The 26,576-nt window shown below is 40.4% G+C and overlaps 1 protein-coding gene across 3 annotated transcripts; it reads right to left on the reverse strand.

Annotated features, from left to right (window-relative positions):
- Window positions 1–1,221: 1,221 nt before the first annotated feature.
- On the reverse strand, window positions 1,222–26,502 carry top2b (DNA topoisomerase II beta). 3 transcript variants are annotated; one of them, XM_044137769.1, is made up of 37 exons: window positions 25,777–26,502; window positions 23,515–23,602; window positions 22,734–22,898; window positions 22,040–22,130; window positions 19,869–19,932; window positions 18,863–19,008; window positions 18,448–18,545; window positions 16,259–16,471; window positions 15,889–16,062; window positions 15,715–15,816; window positions 15,451–15,588; window positions 15,226–15,364; window positions 14,959–15,116; window positions 13,630–13,755; window positions 13,441–13,551; window positions 13,253–13,358; window positions 13,062–13,171; window positions 11,633–11,725; window positions 11,421–11,535; window positions 11,220–11,341; window positions 10,705–10,853; window positions 9,945–10,176; window positions 9,017–9,151; window positions 8,635–8,835; window positions 8,343–8,538; window positions 8,172–8,263; window positions 7,912–8,067; window positions 6,475–6,558; window positions 5,884–6,078; window positions 5,683–5,800; window positions 5,441–5,599; window positions 3,948–4,155; window positions 3,780–3,862; window positions 2,994–3,089; window positions 2,777–2,917; window positions 2,609–2,694; window positions 1,222–1,695 (listed from the first exon to the last, which is right to left on the reverse strand). In XM_044137769.1, exons 2-37 carry the CDS (start codon window positions 23,539–23,541, stop codon window positions 1,528–1,530), a joined length of 4,797 nt encoding a protein of 1,598 aa, XP_043993704.1. In that variant the 5' UTR covers window positions 23,542–23,602; window positions 25,777–26,502; the 3' UTR covers window positions 1,222–1,527. The 3 variants fall into 3 exon arrangements, with proteins under 3 accessions (XP_043993704.1, XP_043993703.1, XP_043993706.1); XM_044137768.1 differs by lacking the exon at window positions 23,515–23,602; XM_044137771.1 differs by lacking the exons at window positions 18,863–19,008; window positions 19,869–19,932; window positions 22,040–22,130; ... (1 more) ...; window positions 23,515–23,602; window positions 25,777–26,502 and adding an exon at window positions 16,687–16,712 and having other exon boundaries at window positions 18,448–18,540.
- Window positions 26,503–26,576: the final 74 nt, after the last annotated feature.

Genomic DNA, 26,576 nt, shown 5'->3' on the forward strand with positions numbered 1-26,576 from the left:
ACATGATTGGATCTGCTGCTGGGTTTGGATGTTTGCACACACAGAGAAAAATAAACACACACAGAAAAAACATATTTCAGAAAGGTTGTTGTACAAGAGTGGCGGGAAGAATGACTTAAGAGGTCATGTATAAAAATAAGGCTGTTCAATGGGTTGAGGTCAGATCACAATACCAGACCTGTGGTTTAACAAGGTGCTGGTGGCAGCATCATATTGTACATATGAATTTCCACATAAGGGACTGTGAAGCCAGTCAGAGTTGATGGGAAACTGGGTGGAACTAAATACAGACAGTCCTAGAAAAAAAAGCTAAAGAATTCTAACGACTGGGTGGAGGTTGATGATTCAGCAGGATGAACTCAAACACCCAGCCAGATGGCTGGATCAAAAATATATCCAGGTTAGAAAGGTCTAGTCAAAGCGCAGACCTAAACCCAACTAGGAATTTATGGCAAAACTTGAAAACAGATCTTCTGCATTCAGATACCAGTACCAATATTATTTAGGTTTGATATGTCAAACGTCTGACCGTCACGTGTTTTTTTGGTTTTTCCTTTTTGTTGATTTTGTAAAAACCTAGGACTGAATTTTATGCCAACATATTAACATAATAAACAGAAATTTCTTTTGCATTTTTGCCCTAAGTAAATGAAGTGAAAAAAAAAACCTGTGAGCAAATCAAAATATTTTTTTTATTATAATTGAGAAACGATTAAAAAAATGAAAATCAATATTTAAGACGGATCGTCTTGGGACCTATATTACCAACATTTCCGGATCGATCCGTCTACCTCTATTGAATACAAATGCACGCCACACTTTTCAGATTTTTAAAAAAAAAATTTTAAATGTAATTTAGAATAATTTCTCTTTAGTTAACATGTCAAACGGTGGCCTGCACTATTTTTTGATGGCAAGGAAGAAAATGCAGCTGGCAGCATCTTACCTGCCACGTCTTTAAGTCAACATTAATATTTTAGTGAAGGGTTGAGCTCAACAATCATGGTCTTAATGTAGTGATGCTGTTAACTGTTGAAACTGCCACAAGGTCAACTTGTCAGTTAGAATATAGATCAGCCAACAAGAAGAAAACGAGGGTAAACATTATGACCACCAGGAGGCGACAACCCTGCTGTTTTAGTCCTGTCTACTTCCTGTTTACCACCTGCATGTCAGCATTGTTTACCAGAGTCAAAAGTCAGAGAAGAGAAGGACCAGAACTGTGAGCATTTTATTCTTTACTTTCAACTTCATGTTCAAAAAGTTACATAGTATCTTGACAGTTAAAATGTGCTAAAGAACAGCGCTCTAAATCCCTAAAAGCTGCTTCAGACGAATACGGAACATTTCAATGAGCGTAAAAAAACAAACCTGTATATGTATATTAATAAAAAGTGTAAAACACCGACACATTAAAAATCATTTAACGCCACCATTAATGAAAAAATAAAACAGGAAATGTACAAAAGTCTGAGGGAACACAGGAGGAGGAACCTTCCAAACAAGCAGGGTGGATCAGGATGGACTTTAATCAAACATGTCGTCGTCGTCTTCCTCGTTTTCAGAGTCGTGGTAATACTTGATGTCCTTCCTGGCCCGGCCCGGCCGCTCGCGGGACGGGCCCTTAGCGGCGCTCAGGCTGTTGTCTTCGTCGTCGTCTTCATCCTCATCGTCGGACGGAGGTTTCTGAGGCTTCTGCACAATGAAAACATTGGGACTTTAAAAAAACTGCAGCACAACAAGCTATTCAGAGAAGGTTGTCTTGTCCTTTAGAAACTGACATAACTGACAAAAGCAATAAAGAAACTATCTGTTGCATTTAAACAGATTTGGAAACCTCTTGCAGTTTTATAGAAGTGCCAAATTGAAGAAACTTCAGTATCTTAAAGGTGATATTCTGTCCATCTGTTGGTTATTATGTCTGTAATGTAAAGCTGTGCATTGATATCCAAACTGTGTTTTAAACCTGAATTATGCAGGAGTTTTTAGTTATTTTACAGCTGAAAGCAGATATTTACATATCATCAATATTTTACTGGCCAACACTGAATCGGACTGTTAGCTGATGAGAGAATTTTTAAACAGACGTTTTTAGATTCTTCAAAGTCATAAGTTTATATATATTAAAACTTATGACTATACACTGCTTGATAGAGCCCAGATGATGATGCCATGGCTTTGGAAGCCTCTAATAGGTTAATTCAGAATATCTAGATTTATTTCAAGGCACCACTTCCAAAACTCTCCATAATTACAAAGAGTGGACCCAGATATGGTGATGTGAAAACATCCCAATGTTTCTGCTCCCTGTGGCCAGAAACTGGGCCCCCAGGTTGTTTGGCAGCATTTTTGGATTTCCAGCAGGAACCATAAAGAGTAATAAAGTGACAGACACTAAGTAAGCACAGAAAGACATCAGTTTGTTGGAGTTTTAGATGTGGTTACAATGGCTTCATGTAGAGGAACAGACCAGAGAGCTTTCCTGTTCTGCTGCAGGAGGAACAAACCAGACGCATCGTGAAGAAAGAACATTACGCAAAAATACTGAAGCAGCATCTAGAGACATCAACCAGACAGTGAGTGTAGCCGTGTGATGTCATAAACTCACTTTGCCCACAGGTTTTGGAGTTTTTTTCATCGGACTGTACTCGTCTTCAGACCCAGAGCCCTTCCTCTTCTTCCCTCGAACTTTACCTGCAATCACACCAGATGGTGACCAGACCTCACCGTCAACAATGTGACGTTTTCAGCCCACAGTAACGTAAACACCCAGTACCTTTAAGAGCTGGTGCTGGCTTCTTGGTGCTGGTGTCTCCGGTATCAGAGTCAGAGTCCCAGATGGATTTATCTGGTTTCTTTACTTTAGGTGCTGCTGGTTTCTTAGCTTTGGGAGCATCAGAGGGCTTCTTAGGTGAAGCTGGACACAAAAATAAAACGTCACACACAGCACACAATGCTACAGCGCCCTCTGCTGGATGCTTCTTAGATGTTACCTTTCTTTGCTGGCGAAGCTTTGTCAAACGCTGAGCTGCTGGAGTAGGTGGAGAACTTTGGGCCGGTGTCATTGTTGCTGTCCGACCTGGAGCCGTCTGCAGAACAAACAGGACCCAACACGTCAGCAAACATGCAGCAGTAGCTGCACTTCCATCTCAAATGTGCACAAATCTTTGTCTACATTCTGCGAATGTCGAAAAAACACAAGCCTGCATTTGTTGTGTTTACATTAAATAAGAAACGAAATTAAAATCCAACGTGAATGACGTGGTTTTCAATGTAACTTGTCATTAATAACCACGGCACTGGCAGATGTAAACAGTCACATAGGATATGTTCTTAATTCAGCCATGGTGCTAGTGCTCATCTTTTATCAGCCAATCAGAGGAGACGCCAGTACGTTGGAGCAACAAGCCCCGCCTACTTGGGAGCGGCTACGTGTGCTGCATTTTGGGAAAAATGTAGTTGATGATTTTATAGAATTATGGACTCAACATGTTGGAACTTTGTATGAACTGTAATACTGTGAGAGCTCTGGTGGAGCCAGCTGCACACTATGAAAAAACAAAAACAAACCATCATCCTAATACTACTTTCTGTCTTCATCTTTGTTGTTTCCACCAGTAGTAACATCCAGCTGTTGATCATGTGACTTGTGTGAAGTGAATAAAGTGTTTCCACTGCAGTTCTGTTTCAATACGGCTGAAAAACCACCTCATCTTCCTTGTTTTTGGGATTTTAATTTAACCAATTGACTGATAGGCTGCTCATTGGCTGGAACTCACCACTGTCATTGCTCTTATCAGAGAAGGCTGACTTGGAGGAGAAGATGCTAGGTTTCTCCTTCTTCTTGGCTGCAGGTGCGGGCCTTGACAGGAAGAGAAACGGTTAGCTGGCAGGATTTACCAGGACAGGAAAGAGTCAACCGTCAGCAGCTGACTTCTAAATCTTACATGGGCTTCTTTATGGGTGAAGAGAAGGAGTCTTCGTTGTTCTCCTCCTCCTCCTCTTCGTTTTGGTCGCTGTCGCGGTCCTTGGTGTCTGAGAAGCCGAAGTCGTCTCTGACTGACCTCACCGGGGACGAGGCCACGTCGTCGTCTCCGTTCTCCTCCTCGTCCGCCTCCTCCTCGGAGAAGTCAAATGTGTATTTTGGCTTGGAAGCTGGAGGATGAAAGCAGAGTCCATGTCAAAGAATATTACAGTTGCCATGGATTCCAGTGGTTGCGCTCTTTTTATTTCAGTTGCATTCGGGTTGCATCAGACAGCTGGAGCCGACATAAGCTAATGGGTTCTTTTTTGGCCGGTGGCAGTTTGAAAGCAAAGTGCTCACTGGGAATTAAGATCAAATGCTGCCAGTCATGATAACAAAGTTGGCCGATGTTGACTGGAAGTACAACACAGGAGCTCTCAACTGTTACTATGTCAGAATACACAAGCGGTGGAAGCTTTGGAGCTAAAACACACTGAGGACACACACCATGTGACCGTCCAGCTGTCACATGATGGACGGTCTGTTAGAAATGTGTGAAAAACAAAAGATGCATGATGTGCTGCCGGATAGAGGAAACCTTTCAGCCAGAGACTCAATATACCATAATGCATCACAGTAACATGAGAGCCACAGGAGATCATTCCTCCCTGGAGCCATCAGACTTTGCAACGGCCAACTCTGACTGTCTTTATGTTGAAGTTTACAAATTCATATTTCCATGTACATATTTGTTCTTAATTTATTTATCCCTACTCAAAAATCATCTTTATGAAATTGCTTTTATTGTCTGTTTTTTCTGATTGCCTGCAGTTGCTGTTCTTGTTATTTTTATTCTTTATTACTGAACAGCATCTTAGCTTCATAAAATGTTATTTATGTTATTTTTTATATTTAGATCATATTTATATTACTTATAATTTCACACTTGTGTTATCACTTTTTTTTATTACTAACTGTTACATTTATATTAGCCAATATAAATTATGGATGTGAGTAGCTTTTAAACAAATAAATTTCCTGTTAGAGAACAATAAAGTATATTGCAGTTCTGAAAACATTTTCAATATTCTGCTAATAATGAAAAACACGAGTTTACAATTGAGGTGTTTCAATTAAAAAGAAATTAAATAAAGTCAATGAGTCTGTTTACACAGTAAATCCTAAAAATTATGGCTGCAACGGATTCAAAGACTAACATGAGATATATTAATCGGAGACATAAACATCTTATTCAGGCTTATTCATGAACTATTTTCAAAAGTGCTGTTTCTATTGAATGAATGTATTTTTGTAATTCCAATTTAAGCTACTTTAAGCTAACCGGCTACTATTACTGTTTTATTGAGATTTTATGCAATAGTTCTACATTTTGAAGCAGAAGGTGCACAGTGAATATGTTCAGGTGCAGCTCTCTGTTGGTTGGTTAGCCTGTTCCTGCAGCCTGCTGCTGTTTACCTGTGGCCCTCTGAGACTTGGTCTCTCTGGGAATGATGGGTTCGTTGTCCTCCAGCTCGCTGTCTGACTTGGACTCATCATCAGACCAGGGGTTTCTCTTCTTCACCTTCTTAGCTGAAGCTCCTTTGGGAGTTGGAGGCTTCCTCACTCTGGGAGCTCCTGAGCAACAGGAAACAGGAAGGAGAGTCAGAGCGTTTCCTGCAGACGGGGAGTTCCCCACCATGTGGCGCTCTAGTACTGACCTGGCTCCTTCTTCTCCTTCTTGACTCGTGGAGCTTTGGGTTTGGCTACAGAGTTCTCCCCAGTTCCTCCGTCACCGTCATCATCAAACTCCAACTTCACAGTTGCATCCAAGTCACTCTGACAACCAAACAACTTGTGACCATCCTGGACGGCAGATGTTTTTACGTCTGCATGTCCACAAACAACACCAGCGTCATTACCTTCTTCTTCTTGATCAGCTTCTTGGCAGCATCAGACTTGATTGGCTGAGAAGGCGGGTCCACCCTGCGGCCGAACGGGGAGGGCAGCGTCTCCTCCAGGTTCATCTTCTTCACTTTGGGCTTCCCCACTTTGCCCTTCACCAGCTTGATGGCCCGTCCTGCATTCTGCTCCTCTCTCTCCTGGCTCTCAACATTCTGCCCAGGGAAAAACAGAAAATAAAAACTTTATTATCACAAGAGACAAGTTACAGTTCATCCACTGTGGCATTTTAAAATGCCACAGGGTTTTAAAAGCAGAAATAAAAATGGTGGTTCTTTAAAAATTATCATAGATATTTATTACAACTATTTAAGTTGTCTTTTCACAAAAGATTATGTAATACTTGCGGCTCTAAACCAGTGTTATTTAGCTTCTAACAGGCATGTGAAACTTATTGAGTCAGTGCTCCCCCTGCTGGTCAGAAGCTAAATCAGCTAAAGAAACACCAGAGATAAAAACAGATTACTGATACCCAATGAAAATCAACAAAGCCACGGATTTAAACGTTTGTGTTTAAGAATTAGAGAAAAAGGTCAGAAGACAAAACTTACATCGAGCTCTTCGATGAAGACGGCCAAGTCCTCCTTCCATAGATCCTCAGAGTTTTTCCTCTGCAGGTCATTCAGTTCACTTCTCTGCACAGACACACACAACACACCCAAACTCTGATCAGCTAAGCAGTCAGAGAAGAAGATTTCTTTTTGAAACCAAATAGATCTAACAAAAGGCATTTACAGTCAATGACTAACAACTAACAAAAACTAGAACTAAAAGAAAAACATTTCTTACTACCAGAAATAAGTCTAGTTTCTGCTAGTTTTTTATCTTGCTGTCCCACATTCTGCCAGCAGATGGCAGTATGTAAATCAAGTAAACCATGTTGCTGTTGGTCCAGCCACACCTAGTATCACGTCAACAGATGTTGGGAGAAAGAGTCAGAGTCCAATTTGGGATTATTGTGAATATAAATATTTAAATAAGAGCGAGATCAAATATGAGGGACTTTATTAAAGGGGAAAATCCTCATTAAAAACTCACTAAAGAGTTTTGCTGCTGTTGGGTTTTCTGTAGGCTAAGCCTTTCTTGTTTATGATTTTAGGAAAATAATAATAATTAAAAAAACACAATTTTTTATTATTTTTTTTTATGTCGGGTTGCAAGCGTCTCTGTTCACTGGTGGAGCAGATTTATTCCTAAAAGGTATGTTTATAAAGCAAATGGAGCTCAAACTCAAAGATTAAACTCACAGCATCAAACTGTTGCTATGGAAACAAAACATTAAACTATGAATATTATTCTTTGAACTTTTACAAAGTAAACTTGCCAGCTCCTTAAAATATTACATATAAATGTTAAACAATTTAAAATCTCTTAAATGATGTAGTAACATTGATCATCTCAATAAACAAATGTTACATTGATGTATCTGTGGTCTGTGAACCACCCTGACTTCATTTGGATTAAACAAAAGTGCAAATAATTAATATTCATTTTAATTGTGTTTTTTGATTTGTTGTTTTAGGTTGTGTGTTTAAATATCGTTTCACTGGCGATGTCTTCCTGTAAAATATAATTATCCAGTAATATTTTTACTTTTCCTGTCTAGTTAACATCTTTTAATACAAAAACACGGTGGACCACCAGTAGACCACCGGGGTGAGTAAGTTTTCTGGGGGAAACCTGCACATGTCTTAAAAGTTGTGATGGTTTGTGATTTCTTTATTTTTGTTTCAGTCTTTCCCCTGGTATGTAACTGACATTTCAAAAAGCTATAACCGAAATAAGTGAAATCTGAACTAAACTAGCAAACAAATGGTTAAGAGCTAATGAAAAGAAAACTGAATTGAAAACGATGTCAAAACTAAATAAGTTTAAAACTAAGAAAAAACTACAGAACTATTAAAACCATAACGTCATAACTAATTTGATGAAGGAACACAGATTAGCTGACAGAGGAAAACGAGGAGGAGGAGCAAGAGGAGTAGTACCTTGTGGTCCCTCTGCTTGAGCAGCTCATCCACCTTCTCCTTAGTCAGGCACCACAGAGGCATGTTGAGAATGTAGTTGAAGTTGGGACCTGAAGTGGAGCTGGAATCCACTGAGCTGTCGCTCTCATTCCCATCAGGAGCGTCTTCTTCCTGAGCCTATCAGAGAAGTCCAGCATTCCATCACCTAGAGCCTCAATCTCACCCAATATCTGGTTTACTAGCTCTCTAGAGTAACAGGTCACTCTACAGCTCTGCTGTACCTTCTCTTGAGCTTTGGACCAAGCAGCAACGGGATCTGACTCGTAACCTTTCTGCACCAACATTCGGATGAGTTCACGCTTGGATTTATTTTCTGTTGAGGAAAGAAAAGAAATGGAATCAGCTCCTTTCAGAAAGCTGAGCTCTAACCGAGTCAACAGTCCATAGCTCACCAATGGAGATTTTCCCTTCGATTTTCTCTAGCACAAAGCGAGCCTGGTTGGAAAGTTTGGAGGCCTCGGCCCCCAGGCTGCCTAGCAACCAGTCCTTCCTCAGTTTGTAGTAGTGCAGACGGAGCTCAAAGAACTCCTTGAGGATGTCTTGTACAGAATCATACCTCTTTAGACAGCCCATGTGGTCAAACAGCACCTGGAAGTACCAACATTATTACAGTGTTGGGCACTGTGAGACATCTGGATCAGAAAGCAGGAAACTGTCTGTGAAAAGCAGGGATGCTGTGGTTACCATGGAGTTACAGGTGAGGCTGGACTGCAGCTTGAAGACCTTGTGGAGGCCGACGGTCTCGGCCTGGGCCAGCTTCTCCTCAGACATGCGCACTACAAACTTCACCGTGGAGTCTGTGTGATACTCCTTGTAGTCAGAGATTAGAGCTGGAGTCTTGTCTGTCCCCTGCAGCATGGGCTCCAGCACAGACTCCTTATAGGCCTGAATGCATCATAGACGGGTCACAGTCACTGGCAGGAACACGCAAATCACACACCACCAACGAAACACACAGCAGCCACCATTCAAGGCTAGTCACTCTGCTACCCACCCATCAAATGACACACAGGTACAAAAACACTTCCTGGTTCAGGAACATGAGCCGACGGAAGCCTGGTTGTACCTGAGTCCAGGTCCGGACGGGAAGCTCTGTGATCTCGATGGTGTTTTTGTCGATGACAGACACTTCTCCACTGACCAGGTACTGGTTGTGGCCCAGTTCATGGATCAGCCCTTTGAAGTTTTTGTAACTGGGAAGCTGGGTTCACAACACAACAAGCACATAAAAGTATTAGTCAGGGAACAGCTGATGAAGAAATGGTCTTTTTTCTAGAGCTGTAGCGAACAGAGTTTTCTAACCGAGCACTGATTTTTAAAACGTCTCACCTGCTGATACTGATTTTGGTCAAAACCATCTTTTTCATAACTGACAGTCTCAGAGGGGTGTGAAGTGCCAATAAGTTGATAACAGTGGATGACTGTTGTTAACCTGTTACCTGCTGGGGGGGTCAGTCAGTCAGCCCTCTCTCACAGCAGAGCTGATTCACAGAACTCTGCAGTGTAGATAAGATCGGCTTCACATCTAAGAATCAGTCGATCACTGATCACTGATCAGTGATCGATTGGTGCAAACCTAGTAGCACGAAAAAAATAACTGACAATATGTTGCCTGTTACCTAGGATACACTGTAGCTACCTGTTTTTTTCCCAGAGCATTTTGCTTACATTTGTTTCAGAAAAAATACAAATATCTTGAGGAAAATATGCAACAAAAAATAAAATACATAAATAATAATTGGTACTTTCAAGAACCATATTAACAATTTCCACATTACTACTGACATTTAAAATAAGAACATCCCAAGACTACTGGACTTGGAGATCCTGGAGATCCTAAGATATCTTCTGGAGTGTTGGTTATTAGCTTGTGATGTCATTAAATGGGTCACATTGAAGTTTCATTGGACAAAGTCCAGTGGTTTCTCTTAAAAAAACAAACAAAAAAACAATAAAAGCTGTTTCTTTCTGTCTGTTGTGTTGTTTAGTTTTACCATGGGTAAAGGGTCCTGGTGGTTGAGCATTCTGTTGATGTTGTTAACGATCTCCCTGGGGTCGTAGTTTGGGATCTTGCAGGCCCAGCCTGTCCCGATGCCCTCTGCTCCGTTCACCAGCACCAGGGGGATGATGGGAATGTACCACTCTGGCTCCACCTTCTGGTTGTCATCATACAGGAACTTGAGCAGATTGAAATCCACCGCTGGGAACAACAGCTTGGCCAGGGGGCTGGAGGGAGAAAAGATGATTAGGACACCAGGAAGAGCAGGAACATGTCTAGTCTCTTTCTGGATGTGGAGAAAACTCAAAACTCATTTAATAATATAGTTCAATAAAATACATAGTGACTAAAATATTGCTAATGTAATAAATCCAGCCAGCTTCAGTATGAAGGCTGTGACTAAACAAAGATACATGCACTAGGACTGCTCCACATTAAGAAATAATGGAATATTATATTAATATTACATGGATGTAATACTGCATCTATTGATTTCACACCTGTGAAATCAACACATCCAACCCTCTCTTATCTAGTACAGACAGAACATATTACTGATGTAATTTTTGAAACATTGTAACCAATAAATCCTGCATTCCAGGCGATCATTCTGCTATAATGGAATATTTACAGTATGTTATATCATAAATCACAACCAGGTAACTGTTTGTGATGGATCTTTTAATAAACAAAGAGGACATAAAAAAGATCAGAATTACTGTAATGAATCCATTATTCTACGGTGTCTGCCTTACCTGAGCATGGTGAAGATGTAACGGGGGCTGGCAGCATCTTTGCCTCCATTGATGCGAGTACCAAACTGACCCAGAGGCTGCAGGATGTTCACGTTGTTGCTGCCCACAAAGTTCTGGGCTAAGTTCACGATGGTCATCATGAGAGCTTGCTGCAAGGCAGACAGGAAGTAGAAGCTGACTTACTGAGCACAACTACAGACTACAGGCTAGTCATGGCTCCTGACTCCTGCTCATGTTTCCGTGAATAGGAAGAGTCCAGAGCTGCAGTGATGCACAGCTAAGGTAAGAGTCGTAATCTCCAAAACTCTTGTAGTTAAGGGCGAAAAATGTTAAAGAAGATGTAAGGTAAGAGAAGTATGCAGCATCAGAAACATGGAGGACAGTTCTCCCACTCTGCTCACCATATTTCCACTTCATTGTTATGCCTTGAAATCCCAATCAAAACACTGAAGTTCTCTGTGAAGCGGGATTACGCTTCACAACATAACCTTGCTTATTCCATGAGTTGCCTCTACCTCTCCATGATGGTAGGCAGACATCTCAGCCACAGAACCAGCCAGCTGGGCCACCTTCACTTCTCTCTTGTCATTCCTCTTCAAACAAGTGAACAGAACCTTCCTCTGACCCGGTTTCAAGCCTAAAACAACACACACGTCCAGATCATCACACATGATCCTAACATCGTGTTAAAGCTCAGAGGCAGAGCGCTGACGAACCGTCGACCAGTGATGGGATGGACCGCTCGTTGTCTGAGTTGGAGAACAGAATCAGCTCCTTGTTGATGAAGTCATTGTACGACAGATGTTTGGCCTGAGTTCCATAAAGGTATTGCTGAAAAAGAGAATTATTGTTACGGCCAGTTTGTTTTTGGTTTTTAATACTGTGTCTGAGTGTGTGTAGCTCAGAGCAGCTGAATGACGATGCCAACCTCCGGCAGGCCGTGCATCCTCCTCTGCCGTCTGTCCTCCATGAAGTTGGTCAGCCACTCCTTCCTGTCGTCTGTCTTCTTCTTACTGAAGGCCTGGACACACAGTCACACACAGGTTAGCAGCTCTCACCAACAACACCTGTTGGATTTTAACTAGAGATTCACCCATCTGATATCAACATCTGGATCGATCCAGATAGTGACAAACATTCTAGATCAGGTGTCAGTGACAATACGCCTGGTCAATGAGGGCAGATCTATTCAGTCTAATTCTACGCTTTATGCTCTGGGTGATTGTGAGGGATTTACCTCCTCCCTAACAGATGTTGTTTTTTGTGCTTCCTATATTCTTGTTTTATTTAATATTTTGTTTTAATCATCCTCTCTTCTTTTTGAGGTCATGTGTTGCCATGGAAGCGCACCCATGAGCAGCGCTGACAAGGACCTGGTGTTTCAATCCACCTCACTGGGAAGGTCCATTGTTTGAGAAGGAGGGGAGATGTTTTTTGGATTTAGTTTGGGCCCAGCTTGTTTTTGTTTTGTTATAAAATTGTTAGTTGTAATTCTGTAAATATTTGTCTAGAAATATTGTTTAGCACAAATGGTTTTTTTTTCTTCTACCTGGAAATGTAACTGTTGTCTCCACCCCTTAATTAGTCCTGGTAGGAGTCAATGCTTTAAAAGCCAGGTGGTTTGGATCAGAGGAGGACGCCCCCTCCTGTTATTTGGAATGCAAAGGTTCAGAGCTCTATAACTGCTGAACTCTGTCTGATTTTTCATCACAAACCAACTGTGATGTCATGCTTTATTATCTATCTTATAGCAGATTTAGAATTACTAATTGGATTTTCTGAACCATTTGAAAGAAGGTTTGTTGCAGTTTATTTTTACATGTTTGACCACAGTAGTTCCCCTATTAATTTAATCAGTTTCTGTTTCTTTGTTATTCATTTTCCATTGGCTGTTATACAACCAATTACATCGACTGAACAAACTAAAGTTTCTGTTTTTAGAAATTTGACCAAGCTTGTGAAGCGACTGGTTGATTGAAGTGTGTTGTACTGGTGTAGAGTTATTAAAAACATTTGTAAGTTAGTATGTTTAAGTCTGTATTTAAAAAAAGGAAATGTTTTACGTCAACTCAGACTTGCATATTGATTTGAAAACTCTGCAGTACAGCATAATTAAATCCAGCAGTAGATTCACAAGCTTGTCAAACATGTAAAAACAGCAACTTTAGTTTGTTCAGTCAGTGGATTTAGGAGTAGAGTTTTAAGTCAATTCAGCTGTTTTTCTGTATCGACCAATTCTAGACCTCAGATATCTGTACCAGTAATGGAAGTGAAAAGTGGGTCAATGCCTCCCTAGTTTTTGACAGTCTGGTTATTCTTTGCACAGCAGCAGCAGTAGATGGTCAGGTTAAACTTACCAGGGTGATGGCAGCGTCGTCCTCAGCACCGTTGTATCTGAAGGTGATTCGATGCCTCTCCATGTCTGCAAAGTATTCCTTTGCCTCTTTGCTTGTACTTGTTCCCAAACCTGAAACACGGGTTGGATTATGAAATTAAAACGCAATCAAACTAAATTGTTTGCTTGGGCACTGAATTAAAGGTAACAAACCTTTGTAGTACTTTATATGCCAGGTTTTAAAATTCTCTGTTTGTTTCTTCCACTCTTCAAACTCTGGGAGGCTGTAGAAGGCCAGCTCCTGTTTGTTTTTGGTCGCCTGCAGAGCAGAAAGCCTTCAGTCACCTGCATGACCTGCTAACATGCTCTGAAGATCACCATGACATCCATAAACATCTTACTTTCACTATAGGAGTGATAAACTGCTCCAGGAATGTGTGCTTCAGCAAGGAGGGCCAGTTGTGGTGGAAGAAGTTAATGAGTAGACCCTTGATGTGGGAGCCATCTTGGTCCTATCAGAAGACAACATGTTATGATTTGCAGAGCTGGTGTTAGCCTTTCAGCAGCAGTAAGGTCCAGAGGAAAATCACCTGGTCAGTCATGATCATGATCCTGCCGTAGCGCAGAGTCCTCAGAGACTCTGGGTCATCGTAGCTCTTCTTGTACTGCAACCCAACGATTTTGATGATGTTGTTTATCTCTGCATTTTCCATTATCTGGTAAACAGAAAAAAAATGTCATTCCAAATACTACAGCATTTTTATCTATTCAATTTTTTTTTTTTTTACACGTAAGGTTCAAGATGGTTTCTTTGTTGTTCTATTTTGTTCTATTTTATTACTTCATTTTTAGGTAACTGCATGACAGCATTCATAGAGCCACAAACAATAATATTGAGAAACCTTTTCATTTGAGACAGGCTTCTTCAGGACAGCCCTCACTTAAAGAAATGTTATCTATGTCACTAAGGTGCACTATGCCTCTTTACAGAAGCTACACTTAATCTTGGTTTTAATTTTACTGATGTTTATTGACGCTCTTCTGGAACAAAGTACAAAAATAGCAAAAATAATATTTCTGATAACTGTGTTTTTTATTTTTTACATGAATCAAAATTTGTTGAAACAAACAAATTAACACTCATATGATAAGTGCTGTTCATATTAAATGATAAACGATACAGCTCCCTACTACCAGCAGACAATGTTCGAAATCAATACCTTAACTATTTACTACATGTCCAGAAATAATGTTAATACTACCACTGGTCACTGAGGAATTTACTGATGGGATGCTAGTTTGATTATTGGTGTTTATGAAGCATAAAATAGGCTTGAACAGCTAAAAAAAAAGGTAACAATAAATCACATAGCAGGTCAGAAAAGTACATTATTTTGCTATTCAGAAAAAGGCTTGAAACTTCGTCAAAATTCTAAGAAGTCCTGACAGTAAAAATCTTTGACTTATTTATCTCAGTTTTCTACTATACCTGCTTTATGCTAAATAAAGAAAAGCAGCTCAGGCCAACACCAGGAGGAATCCCGACTGTTTTAATGCTAGCAGCTCTTGGATAACCTTGGTCAGACTTTGTTGTTATTCCCAATGTATCAATTATGATCCAATGTGCTGTGTATCACACAGTCAACCTAGGCGTCGTTCTGTCTTTGATGTCTTTTTTATGTTCCAAATCAGCTGGACGCCTTCTGTGAAAACATATGATTTTACTTTGGTATGGCTGTTTTATTTACCCTTAAATTTCTATTGTATTTTCCTTTTTAGGATGTTTTTTAAAGGTGATACTTTCCCAATGATTTTGAACATTTTACCAAACAATTCACCAGGCCTTTCCCAGCTTGTTGGTCACTGAACATGATTCGCTCTGGGTTTTATTCTGCAGGCGTCCCCACGGGGCCCCCCACCTGTTTGTGAGTCGCTTCTCGAACGTTCAGGATCTTGCCTCTCAGTGGGAACACTCCGTAACGGTCCCGACCGATGACTCCCAGACCGGACACGGCCAGCGACTTGGCCGAGTCCCCCTCAGTGAGGATCAGAGTACATTCAGAGGAGTGTTTGCCACCTACAAACAACACACACCGACATGAATTAATTCAGAGGAAAGATGTGGGACTTGAAGCCATGCAGCTGGGTCAGATAAAGACGACGGCGGATCGTTCCAGAAACCACACCTGCATCGTTGGCGTCATCCAGCTTGGGGATGCCTTTGATCTTGCTGTACTTCACAGATGAACACTTCTTGTTCAGCTGTGTCTGAGCTTTGAACTTCACCCAGTTCAGTATGCTCTCCACGATCCCACAGTTGGTGGCCTGTGGGTTACAAAGGCAAGGCGTTTCAAGCTCTAAACTTGAATCAGAAGCCTGTGGAACTGAAACTTAAGTCAAATGATCCTTACAGCTCGTATGAACTTGTCAGACAGAGGACACTTGGAGCCAAAGTTCTTGGTCTGCAGAGTCATGTTTTCTTTGGTCTGTGAGTCGAACGTTGGATTCTCAATCAGTGCGTTCACAAAAACCCAGATGTGGTTCTTTACCTGATAGCCAAATAAAAACGCAGGTTAAACTGTTTTAAAGGCAAATCTTCCCAATGATATGCCTTTAAAATAATTGGGAAGACGATTTTAAAGATCTTCAATCTCTGAAGTACTCTGTGGAGCCACCTGGAATGGTTTCACTGACACTCCAGCCTTGTTCTTCTTCTTCACCACTTCGATAAGCTTCGCCACAATCTGCTCCACTACATAGTCGATGTGTCTGCCGCCCTGAAACACACAGTCTCAGCGTTAATCCATCTTTTCTTAACTTTCCCACTTTTCTGTCTGACATGTCCATACTTTTGTTGTGGCGATGCTGTTCACAAAGCTGATCTGCTGGAAGCCCTTCTCGCTCATGGTGAGGCAAACTTCCCAGCGTTCATTCACAGTTTCATTGATCACCTTCAGGGGAACGCCCGTCTCGTCCAGTTTGTCCTTTACGTACATATCCACATAGCTGCGGAAACCGTTCACCTTTAACGAACGAGAGGATAGATGGAGCGCACATCATCAAACGTCTGCTGCTCTCACAAATGGAAAGGAAGGACTACTCGGATTGTGAATACATATAATCAGCTAAGCAGAAAAAAAAAGGTGCCATTAAATCACTGGATGGATAGATGTGGTGAAAGAGAGATCTAGAGAGGAATATACATTGAGAGAGACTTACAGGTAGCTTCTTGCCATTCAGTGAGACTTTAACTCCTTTGCAGGAGCCGGCTACATCATACGCTCTGCGGGTGAGAAGGGCTACGATATCTTTGTCCAGCTTGTCCATCTTGAACTTGGCGAGATCTGGCTGGAACGTCACACAGGTGAAGTCTTCGCCGTCGAAGAATTTGATCTTGGGGTCAGATGTCTTGGTCATATTGTTCTGCCATGTCTGAAGAGGGGTCACACACACTGTAACACACCTGTTGTTTCTGCAAACAACTTTGACACACAACATGTTAAACCTGCATACACATCAATGTGCACAATTCTTACACACCCTAGATTTATAATGTGCAGTTTGTCCACTTCTCATAAATAGATAGGAAAACACCCTGTGACACCCACAGCTGTGCTGCCTTCAAATTGTGACAAGAACAGTCTTACCTTAAATCTGACAGCATTTCACACGCCTACAAAAACAGTAGTTACTTCACTATTATGAAAGTATTCAAGGACTACATAGGCAAACAACCGACAAGACCCTGTAAATCAGACCTGGGCATTATCCGGCCCGCTGGATGACCCTGACTGGCCCGTATGACAGACCTGGGAATTGTACGGCCCAGACCACATATCCTTACTTGACTCTTACTGCCGTGTAAAGTTAACTGGAAATTCCAAAATAAACACACCTTCTAATTTCACCTCATTCATGGACTAAAGCTGCACTGCTTTTATTCTGAGGTTGTTGTTTTTCGTATTCATGCAGGACATGCAAATGATTGAACGTTATCAGAAGACTATTTTAGCCCTCACTGTCAGCTCTGGCTAAAAAAAAGAAAGGTAGATTTCGAATGTAGAATTTTCAACAAAAATTGAATGGCTAAGTATTTATTTACTGAAGTTGGAGGTAAAGTTGTGTGTTTAGTTTGTGGGGACCAGATCGCTGTGTTTAAGGAACACAATCTGAATCGACATTACCAGACGAAACACGGGGAGAAATATAAAAACTTGACTGACGCCGAAAAAGGGCAAAAATCTGAATCTTTGTTAGCTAAACTGCAAACCTAGCAAAGCTTTTTTACCAAGCTCCTTCCATTCATCCAGAAATGCAGCAACCAAGACCAGCTTTGTGATATCCCACAAAATAGCCAAAAACAGTAAGCCATTCTCGGAGGGGGAGTTTGTGAAAAAGTGCTTGGTAGACTCTGCAGTGCTAATATGCCCTAAAAAAACCTACATTCGAGCAAGTCCAGGCGGTCTGTGACGAGGAGGATCGAGGACATTGCTGGGAATCTGGAGCTACAGCTACAACTTGAAGTGCCAAGTTTTGACTTTTTCTCTGTGGCTTTGGACGAGAGCTGTGATGTCCGTGTCACAGCCCAGCTACTCATATTACTCTATGGGATAAGGTTATGAAGGAGCTGGCAGCTGTGCCGTCTTTAAAAGGGACAAATTGGCAGGTGTTACCACAGACGGTTGTCCAAAGCTCACAGGACAAATGTCGGACTTTTCAAACGTATGCAGGATAAAATGAGCAAAATTGACCCAGATCAGAAATTGGTATTTTTAGATTGTATTATTCACTGACATGTTCAGCCTTTTGGCCCGGACCTCCACAATATTTTCTATTTCTTATGCGGCCCCATGGAAAAACTAGAGATTACATCTTCTGACCCTGAGCGGGTCGGGCCCTCCTATGTCCAGACTGGGCCTGAGGTCTGGGGATAAACATCTCCATCCACTGCAATGGTGGAGTCCAGAGTCTGCTTAAAAATCATTCATGTCAGACTGTTTCAAAGTGACGATGGTTGAAGGCCACAAACTGCCAGTCCAAACTGTGTGAACAAATGTTTGTGGAGAGAAGTTTTGATGATCTGCTCCAAATCTCACTCTGCTCTCTGATTGGCTTCACTACCTAAAGAACCTAATTATTGCATTTTTGAAACAAAATTTAAATCATTTCTTACTACCAACTACTTCTACATGATTTCTGAAAAGGATTGTGATGTTATTGGAGAACATAGTAATTACATAGATTATGATTAACCCTCATTTTCAAGGACTGTTTTTCCTTCATGAGGGATGGTGTGTGTGTGTATGTGTGTGGGTGTGTGTGTGTGTGCGTGTATGTGTGTGTGTGCCTGTGAAGGCATCGCTCCTCTGGATGCTAACATTGCCAGAGCTCTCTCCCCTCCAGCTCACCTGTTTGAAGCTGTGTCTGTACTCTTTGCAGGCAGTTTCCACTGTGAACTTGGTACTGAAGATGTTGCAGAGTTTAGCACCGTAGCCGTTCCTTCCACCTGGACACAGACCAACAGTCAGTATTGATCCAGTTAAACTTTCATGGCTCAGCTGAGCTTAGTAACACATGCAGTAAGGCAAGAAAAACAAAATGATGTATTTATAATTTTGAATAGAAAAAATGCTGAAATGAAAAATCTCCAGTGTGCCATTAATGAATTCATCATCAGAATAATTAATAGATTAAATCGCTGTTGTGAGTTGCAGCCTTATATTTAGTATTTATACAAAGTTGAGAACCTTGATGGATTTGGATGAACTGACTAATGAAAGAATTGCTTTGACTGGACCATCCCTGTACTGACTGATGTTTTACCTGTGACCTTCTTCTCATCATCATCATAGTTACTGGAGGTGAGCAGGTGGCCAAAAATAAGAGCTGGAACATACATCTTCTCATCCTTATGCTCCACCACAGGAATGCCTTTACCGTTGTTCCAGATGCTGATGGTGTTGGACTCACTGGGGAAGATGGGAAAAAAAATCACTCAATCATCCACTGCAGGCTTTCACTTTTAATAATAGTAATAATAACCTGGAACTGCTACCATAAACAAAGTGCTCTAAGATTCATTCAGCAATTTGTGAAAACATTTAAAATGCTACTGCAGTCAAATCCTTACATGGAAAACCAAAATCAGACTGGAGGGGGAAATTGAGACCAGGGTAGGATCTAACAAATTCATAGTTCACAAGATTTTTAAAGTATTTTAATTAAAACAAGAAGAGTGTTCTTAAACAAATGCATCTGCTGCACCTTCAGATCATCTTCCTGTGTTTTGTTTTAAAATAGAAGCTAAAAAATCAGCACACAGAGATATAAAACCAGAACATTTCAGCATCCATCCCTACAGTCAGCTTGTGGCTGCAGGACAAATATGGAAAGATGAGAGCTAGTGATCAGATCTTTTCATAACTTGTTTTTATAATGTCTCTGGGTAAAGGGAGACATTACTACTATAAAATGAAAAGGTCTTTTTTTTCCCAGATTAAAGACAATTTAAATATGATCCAAGTGTTCACATCCACCATGCAGGCTTGGAAAAGTAGAAAAGAAGCACTAGCATCATTATCATCATCTCTGTGTAAGCACATCAGCTGCAGAGCCCAGGATGAGGCAGGTTTAATGAGATTATTCTTCAGGCAGCTCAAGAATCAGATGAGGACACACCTGGCACAGCAGCAGCAGCAACAGTTTTTACAGCTACTGACCAGAGAGCACAGCTGATGACCGATGGCACAGCAGTTTTTCTTCAACAAACAGATCTGCCCCCTTACTGATACAAAGCCGCTTGTGTTAATAAAGTAATGGAGATACTCACGGGTCAATGTTGACCTTGATGGTAGACATGTTCTTGTCCCTTTGTTTGTTATCTGCCGCATTGACTGTCAGAGGAAGAAAACAACATTTAGAGTGTAAAGTGGTTCTCTTTCTCTCTGCTGTGTCAAAACAATCTAACTTCTTGAAAAACCTGTTTCCCCACTTGCCTGTGGTGGCGCTGCACCAAGAACCACTGAAGGAAATGACTTGAAAACCTATGAAGAAGACACTGAGCGCAACTTCCTTCTTCACAGTATGTAAACAAAAACGGAGTGGTGTCAGATTTTAGCAGTTGGAGGATTTCTCTTTTGTATTTGATAAAAAAAACACGAGCCATTTCACCTGTTAGCGCTAGACTCACATGTTTGTTTTGGTTGTATTTACCCAGAATGCCCTGTGGTCTGCTTAGCATTCATATTTGCATTCAAATCGTGCAAGAATTCACTTTAACCAAACAGAGACCAATGTTTGTAGTGGAGGCCAGCTCAAACATTGTTAGGTCTTTTCCAGAACAACTTGTCACAAAATTGCTTAAGTAAATCCTGTATGAATCGGACAATATACAGGAAGATGACCTCATCACAGCGCCTGTGATGTTTACAATGTTTACATTTGCTATCAACATATGTTGTCAACAAATGTGATGAATTCACGAGGATTTAGTCTATGTCAGAACATAGTGACTGTTCAAAGCTCATAGTAGAAAATGTTTACCATTGTTAAAAACAGAAATCACACTGATGTTCTTTTATTCACAGATTCCTCCTGGACAGCGACTGGAGGAGAAATGTGAGCTAGAGTTTAGATCGAACCTAAAAATTCGAAGTCGACCCGGACCGAGTCCATGGACATTGTGTCTGAGTCCGAACCAATTCTAACTAACTATAATTAGAGCAATGAATGAAGAAAAAACACATATTATTTTAATTAAGGTTTTACTGCTTTCGTTTTCAGACCACCATTTTGGTGGTTTACGTTTCTCGTTTTCAGCTTTAACATCTTCCAGCTGCTTCTGCATCAAGTATGATCAAAAGTCAAAATGGAGACGGGCTTGAAATTTTTCAGTTGTACTAAAAAAAACAAAAAACTGCCAACTATGGAAAATATTTTTTAATAAGACCCCTGAGTTGTAAACATAACAGCAGCAACAGTAATTTATTGTATGTATAAAATTCTCTGTGTTTAAAATATATTGTAAAATATTCAAATGTTAGAAGTCACTGCAGTGTCCTCAATTAATTAGATACACAGCAGAGCCATGTGAGTAGTTTGTCCTCTGCATCTGTAAACTGTCCGGTGTGAGACACTTCCTCGTCTGTGTAGCTCAAATGTTTCTGTGAACTCAGCCTGAAACTTTCAATTAGCCCAGCTGCTGTGTGAGGATTCCAACAGCTGCTGAGGTTTTTCATGGCTGAAATAAAACCAGTGATTCTCAGCAATAAAACCGTACCTGAGCACTCTGTCACACTTTAGAACTTATCCACAGGAAGGAAAACTGCAGCTACTTTTCAAAGGGATTTTCACACTGAATCACCTCTGAGGAGTGGGGAAAATGATACTAAGACTCACTGTTCTAGTCATAAACCTGGGATCATTTCACAGTGAAACTAATATTCAACAATAAAAAAAAACAACAAACGAACACAATGTTTAAATTGCTGGCAATAACATTAAGTCCACCTGCACCTGTCACAATAACAAATTTTACTGGAAAATTGTGCCACTAATTATTGCTATAAACAATAATAGTGTTGTTTTGGCAACTTTTTCAAGTAAAATATTGACAATGGCCTAATAATGAGAGTTTACCCCCTCAAAAAGAAATAAGGTTTAATTTTGTAAAGAACACTTAACACTGGAACTGGAATATGTTTTAAATATCCAAAATAAGATGCACCAATTAAAAACAATTAATAAAATAAAATCCACACCAAACCTGAATCCTAAATAAAATGGATTGTGATTCCTGTAAACAAAAATGATCTTCAAAAGAATATTAATCATAAGAATGGAAATTCTCCAGCTCATTTTAATTTGTCATGTGATTAATTGCTTTTTGCGACAGGCTTCATTTAACCCACTGTTGTTGAGCTGTGCAATTAAAATGACAAATTAGATCAAAACTGGCAGGTAAACATAAGAGAGGGTAACGCTAGACTCAGATTCTCTTACCAAGAATTTCATCAAAGATTTTGTAGAGTCCAGGAACGTAGGTGATTTCCCTCTGGTTCATTCCGACATCTTCATCAAACACCCACATTTGCTGAAAAAGTTTAAAGGTTAAATGAATAAAAAAAAATCTAACTCAAAGAGTCAACTGTGTTCATATGCAGCAACTATGGAAAGGAACTGTTTAAGGTGAATTGACACAATTTCTCATAATCCGGTTTTACTACCTAAAACAGACAAATGAACCTGACTCTGTGTTAAGAGACTAACAATAGCCAACCTTCACAGAACCTTTAGCATTGTTTGCTCATTTGTTCTATGCCACCATCATACAGTAGATGGCTTTTTAAAAACTGCTTTAATAGACATTACACAAATTTTCCCTCTTGAAAAGTCAGAAATATTCTGAAATGGTGTGTGTGTGTGTATGTGTGTGTGTGTGTGTGCGTGTGTATGCGTGTGTGTTTGTGTGTTTGTGTGTGGGGGAGGGGTAGTTTGGGAATTTGTAACACTGAGGGGGAAAAAAGGACAGGAGAAGAATAGCTTGCTGCTGGCCTTTTCATTGTTTTGATCTTAATGTCCTGAGGGCCCTGATTGGTCCAGAGGCAGTGACAGCCTCTGGACCAATCAGAAGTGCTAATTTCACTGGCTTTTTCACTCTGACAGCCGGTGAAACAGCAGAGCATCAGCAGCTCACCTGAGTGACGGGCTCCAGGGAGCCGACGTATGTGTCAGGACGCAGGAGGATGTGCTCCAGAGGAGTCTTCTTCTGGTACACTCGCTCCACAGACAGCTTGGAGCCAGCCTTCTCTTTCTTCCCTCCATCAATCTTTCCAATGTCTCCTCTGCCATTAGCAGCCTCCTGTTTAAGACATTATCAGAACACAAATGATTTAAATACTGTAAATATTTCTAAACCAGACAAACAAATGAGAATAAAGGTAGAAATAAACTTTGATAACTATCAACTGTATGGAGTCTGTATGTAACCCTACATACAGACTCCTTCTGTATGGAGTCTGCCTGTTCTCTCTGGACATACCAGGGTCCTCCCCTGGTGCTCCTGCTTCCTCCTGTTCCCAAAGTCCAAAAAACAAAAAAAACAAAAAACATCTGAGGTTATTTCTGTTTGCCCAGGTGTGTAACAAAACACCAAGGAAGAGATTTATAGAGGAGCAGCAAGAGCAAAAGAGCTGGAGTCATCCAGGACATGCTGCTGTGGAACACTGTCTCTGCTTCCTGGGTGTTGAGCTGTTAGCATGTCACAAAGGTAATGAGACGATCAGCAACAGTCTTCAGTCAAAGGCCTCTTCAGATTGGTGACAAAACTGACTGCTACTGGAGATCTTTCCTGCCCACAACATCACCATCTACAATCATTCTTTCAAGATACTTGGATGATACCAGAGTTACGACAACATTTCATTTCCTGAACTGAATATGGCCTTTAGCAGTGACTGTGTGTGTATCTGTGTTACCGTTTGGTGGACTGGGTTCCTGTCCATGGTGTCTCCCACCTCTCGTCCAAAGAGCGCTGGAGAAAGGCACTAGCCACGTTCTGCGACGCTTCACAGGTAAGCAGGTATAGACAATGGATTGATGTTTTTTTTTTTTTCCTTTTTCTTTCAAGCATTACTCTCTAGATTGTGATAAATGGTCTGAAAAAATATGATTTTTCTTCACAACAAACAGGCTGTTTATGCGTATGAAGAGGAGAATAAAATAACCTAAGAGTGATTTCCCCGATGTAGAGATGCTGCATGAGGCTTCAAGTATTGCAGAGATTAAAAGCAACAGCATCAACTCAAACACTGCTTAAATGCAAAGATCATAGCACATTTGGTGACAATTAAATTGTAATAAATCAACAACAATTCACCCTTCAGGTGAAGACACTGAAGGTAGGATCTAATCAGCACTGGGGTAAAGCGCAGCTTCACTACCATCAGGAAATCTTTATTATTTTGGGGTTTGTTTGAGATTAAAATCTAAAATACCTGAACTGACCAGAACTGGTCTTTTTTGTTAAACAACTATCTTAATACAGTTTGTGATTTGGGAAACATTATCTTCAGGGGATAAAAAGAAGAAAATGTTCCATTTTTAATGCCTTTATTGGCAAAACCACCTGGTACAAAGTTCAGCTTGTAACATGCAGTAACTTTCAGTGTTCAAACATTGGATGGGATTATTCTGATTGTTATAAAGAATTTAATTAACATTTCTCTAGACTTTAAAAAAAGGTTTCAATTTCAGAAAAAAAAAAGTATCTTAGGATTCATGTCCTAATTGTAGAGCAATCTAGGACTTGGATAAAGGTTTTTAATAAAAATACTAACAAATACACAAAATTACAGTTGTCATGCTAGATCCCATTTAAGGTGGGTAACTTGCTAACAGTAGTCCTGGACCCCACCCAGCCATCCATTATCTATACCCACTGATCCCCACTAAAGTTCTTGGGCAGAAGGCAGGGGACACTCTGGACAGGTCTCTAGTCCATCGCAGGGCAGACAACAATAAACACACACCCCAACACACACACACACATAAACGCATACCTAAGAACAATTTAGAGACACCAATTAATCTCAGTCAGGAAGCAGGAGTACCCCGAGAGAATCCATGCATGCACAAGGAGAATGTGAAAACTCCATGCAGAAAGACCCCAAACCCACAACCCTCTTACTGCCATAAACTCAATTTTTTTCCTTACAGTAAAGATTTCTATCAATGTTTATAAAATTATTTTGGGTTTCAAAAATATCAAGGCTTTCACTGATGATAGGCTGAGTGTATTTGTTGGGTTGGAGCCGGTTTTGGTACCCCATCCACCACGTGAAAATTATTCTACTAATACAACAAATCACAATACATTAATAGGTAGTTCTATACATGAATAGAGGGATGGTAGGTTTAATACTTCCCTTGAGGAGTAGCTCAATGTTGTTCCCCAAAAATGGAATTTTGAAATTCATAATTTTGAAATAGTTGAGTATTGTTTTCTTTCATAGAGATGCCAAAATATGAATACAGTTCACCTGGTAGGGGTGAACTGTATTCACCCCTACCATTAAAGCAAATGAACGCATGTTCATTTGCTTTAATGAACATGCGTTCATTAAAGCAAAACTTTAAAAAATGGAAAAAATACTAATGCAACCACCCAAGTTAGTCCTCTCTAAAGTCTGGCCCAGTTTAGGATTTTCAGACAAAACCTCATCTAAAGTGGCCTAAATGCCAAAAACTAAAAGTATTTTAATAAAAAAAGGCAAACTATGTCAGAAAGAATCTGACATCAGTTTAGAATGGTTAAGATTTTGAACTGATGTGAAGAAAAACAATATTCCAGAAATCCCAAAAGGCAGTGAAAAAGCTTTTTATACCGGTGGTGAATCGGATCCAAACTTCAGCTTCTTATGTTATCCTCACTGTCTCTACTACACTTGGGTTACATTTGTAGTTAGCTCGGCAAAAAAACAAAACAAAAAAAAACAAAACACCCATGGTATTAAATGTTACTCGGCTTCGGCCTGTAGGGTCCAGGTTAGCCCTTTAAACGGACACAGAAGCCGGGGAGGGTACAGTGGGAGAACCCCTCGGACTGCCTGGGACATTTAAACGCAATTTACACTTCAGACTGAGCCAGCGTTAGGTTATAGTAAAACTTCTAAACGTAAAAACACAAAACAGAAAAATATTCTAAGTTTCAACGTAGGTCTAATCCTGAACTAACTTACCATCCAAGCCAGCCCCCCGTTTCCTGCGGCGCCGTTGGACATCTTCCTTTGTGATCCTTAATTTGTTTATGATGCAGCTCGCAAAATGTCTTCAGCTCCAGTCAAATTAAAAGCCCGTCAACTTTGCAAGGGTATTACATGCTAAAAGATACAAAAACTTGTGTATCATCCATAATCTTTTCTTCTGCAGCTTGAAACCCAATCCCGGGAATTAATCAAAACAAGCAAAGAAGCGCAGCTTATCGCAGCTATTGTTAAAATCGACCAGCGGTGGTACCGTAGGCCTAAACTTTCAACAAAGATGCTAACCGGGCTCAAGGCTCAATAATAAATACTGTACAAAACAAACGACTTAAATAGGTGTCAAATTTCACATACACGCGATGAGTAATAAAATATTACATACACTAAAAGCCTCTGAAAAACAGATCATTAAATATTTGTTTCATTTAATAATAAAAACGCATTATAGCTAACAGAAGCGCCCGATGTCCGGCTCCGCCATCTGCAACACAGACGGCAAATCGTCTTGCAGAGAAACTAACCAATCAGATGCTCGCTTTTCAAAAGCACCGGTATTTTGACCAATAGGAACTCTTTGCTTAAGTCAACAGCTGCTCTTTTCTCAACGCAAGATGACGGCAAAAAGCCGAGCTTATGATATACAGTGTTCTTAAGACTACTACGGACTTTTGACATTGGGGAAGTAAAACAGTTTGAAGGAATACAGTGATATTCAATTTTACATCGGCACTGACGACCTTAAATTTATCTTTGTTTTACAGCAATATGTCTTTCTC

Source organism: Gambusia affinis, linkage group LG14 (genome assembly GCF_019740435.1).
Source record: "Gambusia affinis linkage group LG14, SWU_Gaff_1.0, whole genome shotgun sequence".
Taxonomy (NCBI): Eukaryota; Metazoa; Chordata; class Actinopteri; order Cyprinodontiformes; family Poeciliidae; genus Gambusia; species Gambusia affinis.

Bases quoted from the DNA above. Each gene is read 5' to 3' on its own strand.
- top2b (XM_044137768.1), bottom strand. From the start codon at position 25,818: ATGTCCAACGGCGCCGCAGGAAACGGGGGGCTGGCTTGGATG. The intron at 15,589-15,714 runs GTGGCTCCACAG...TTTGGCTATCAG, and splicing joins TGTCAGTGAAACCATTCCAG to GTAAAGAACCACATCTGGGT. The intron at 8,068-8,171 runs GTACAGCAGAGC...CTTCTCTGATAG, and splicing joins GGTCCAAAGCTCAAGAGAAG to GCTCAGGAAGAAGACGCTCC.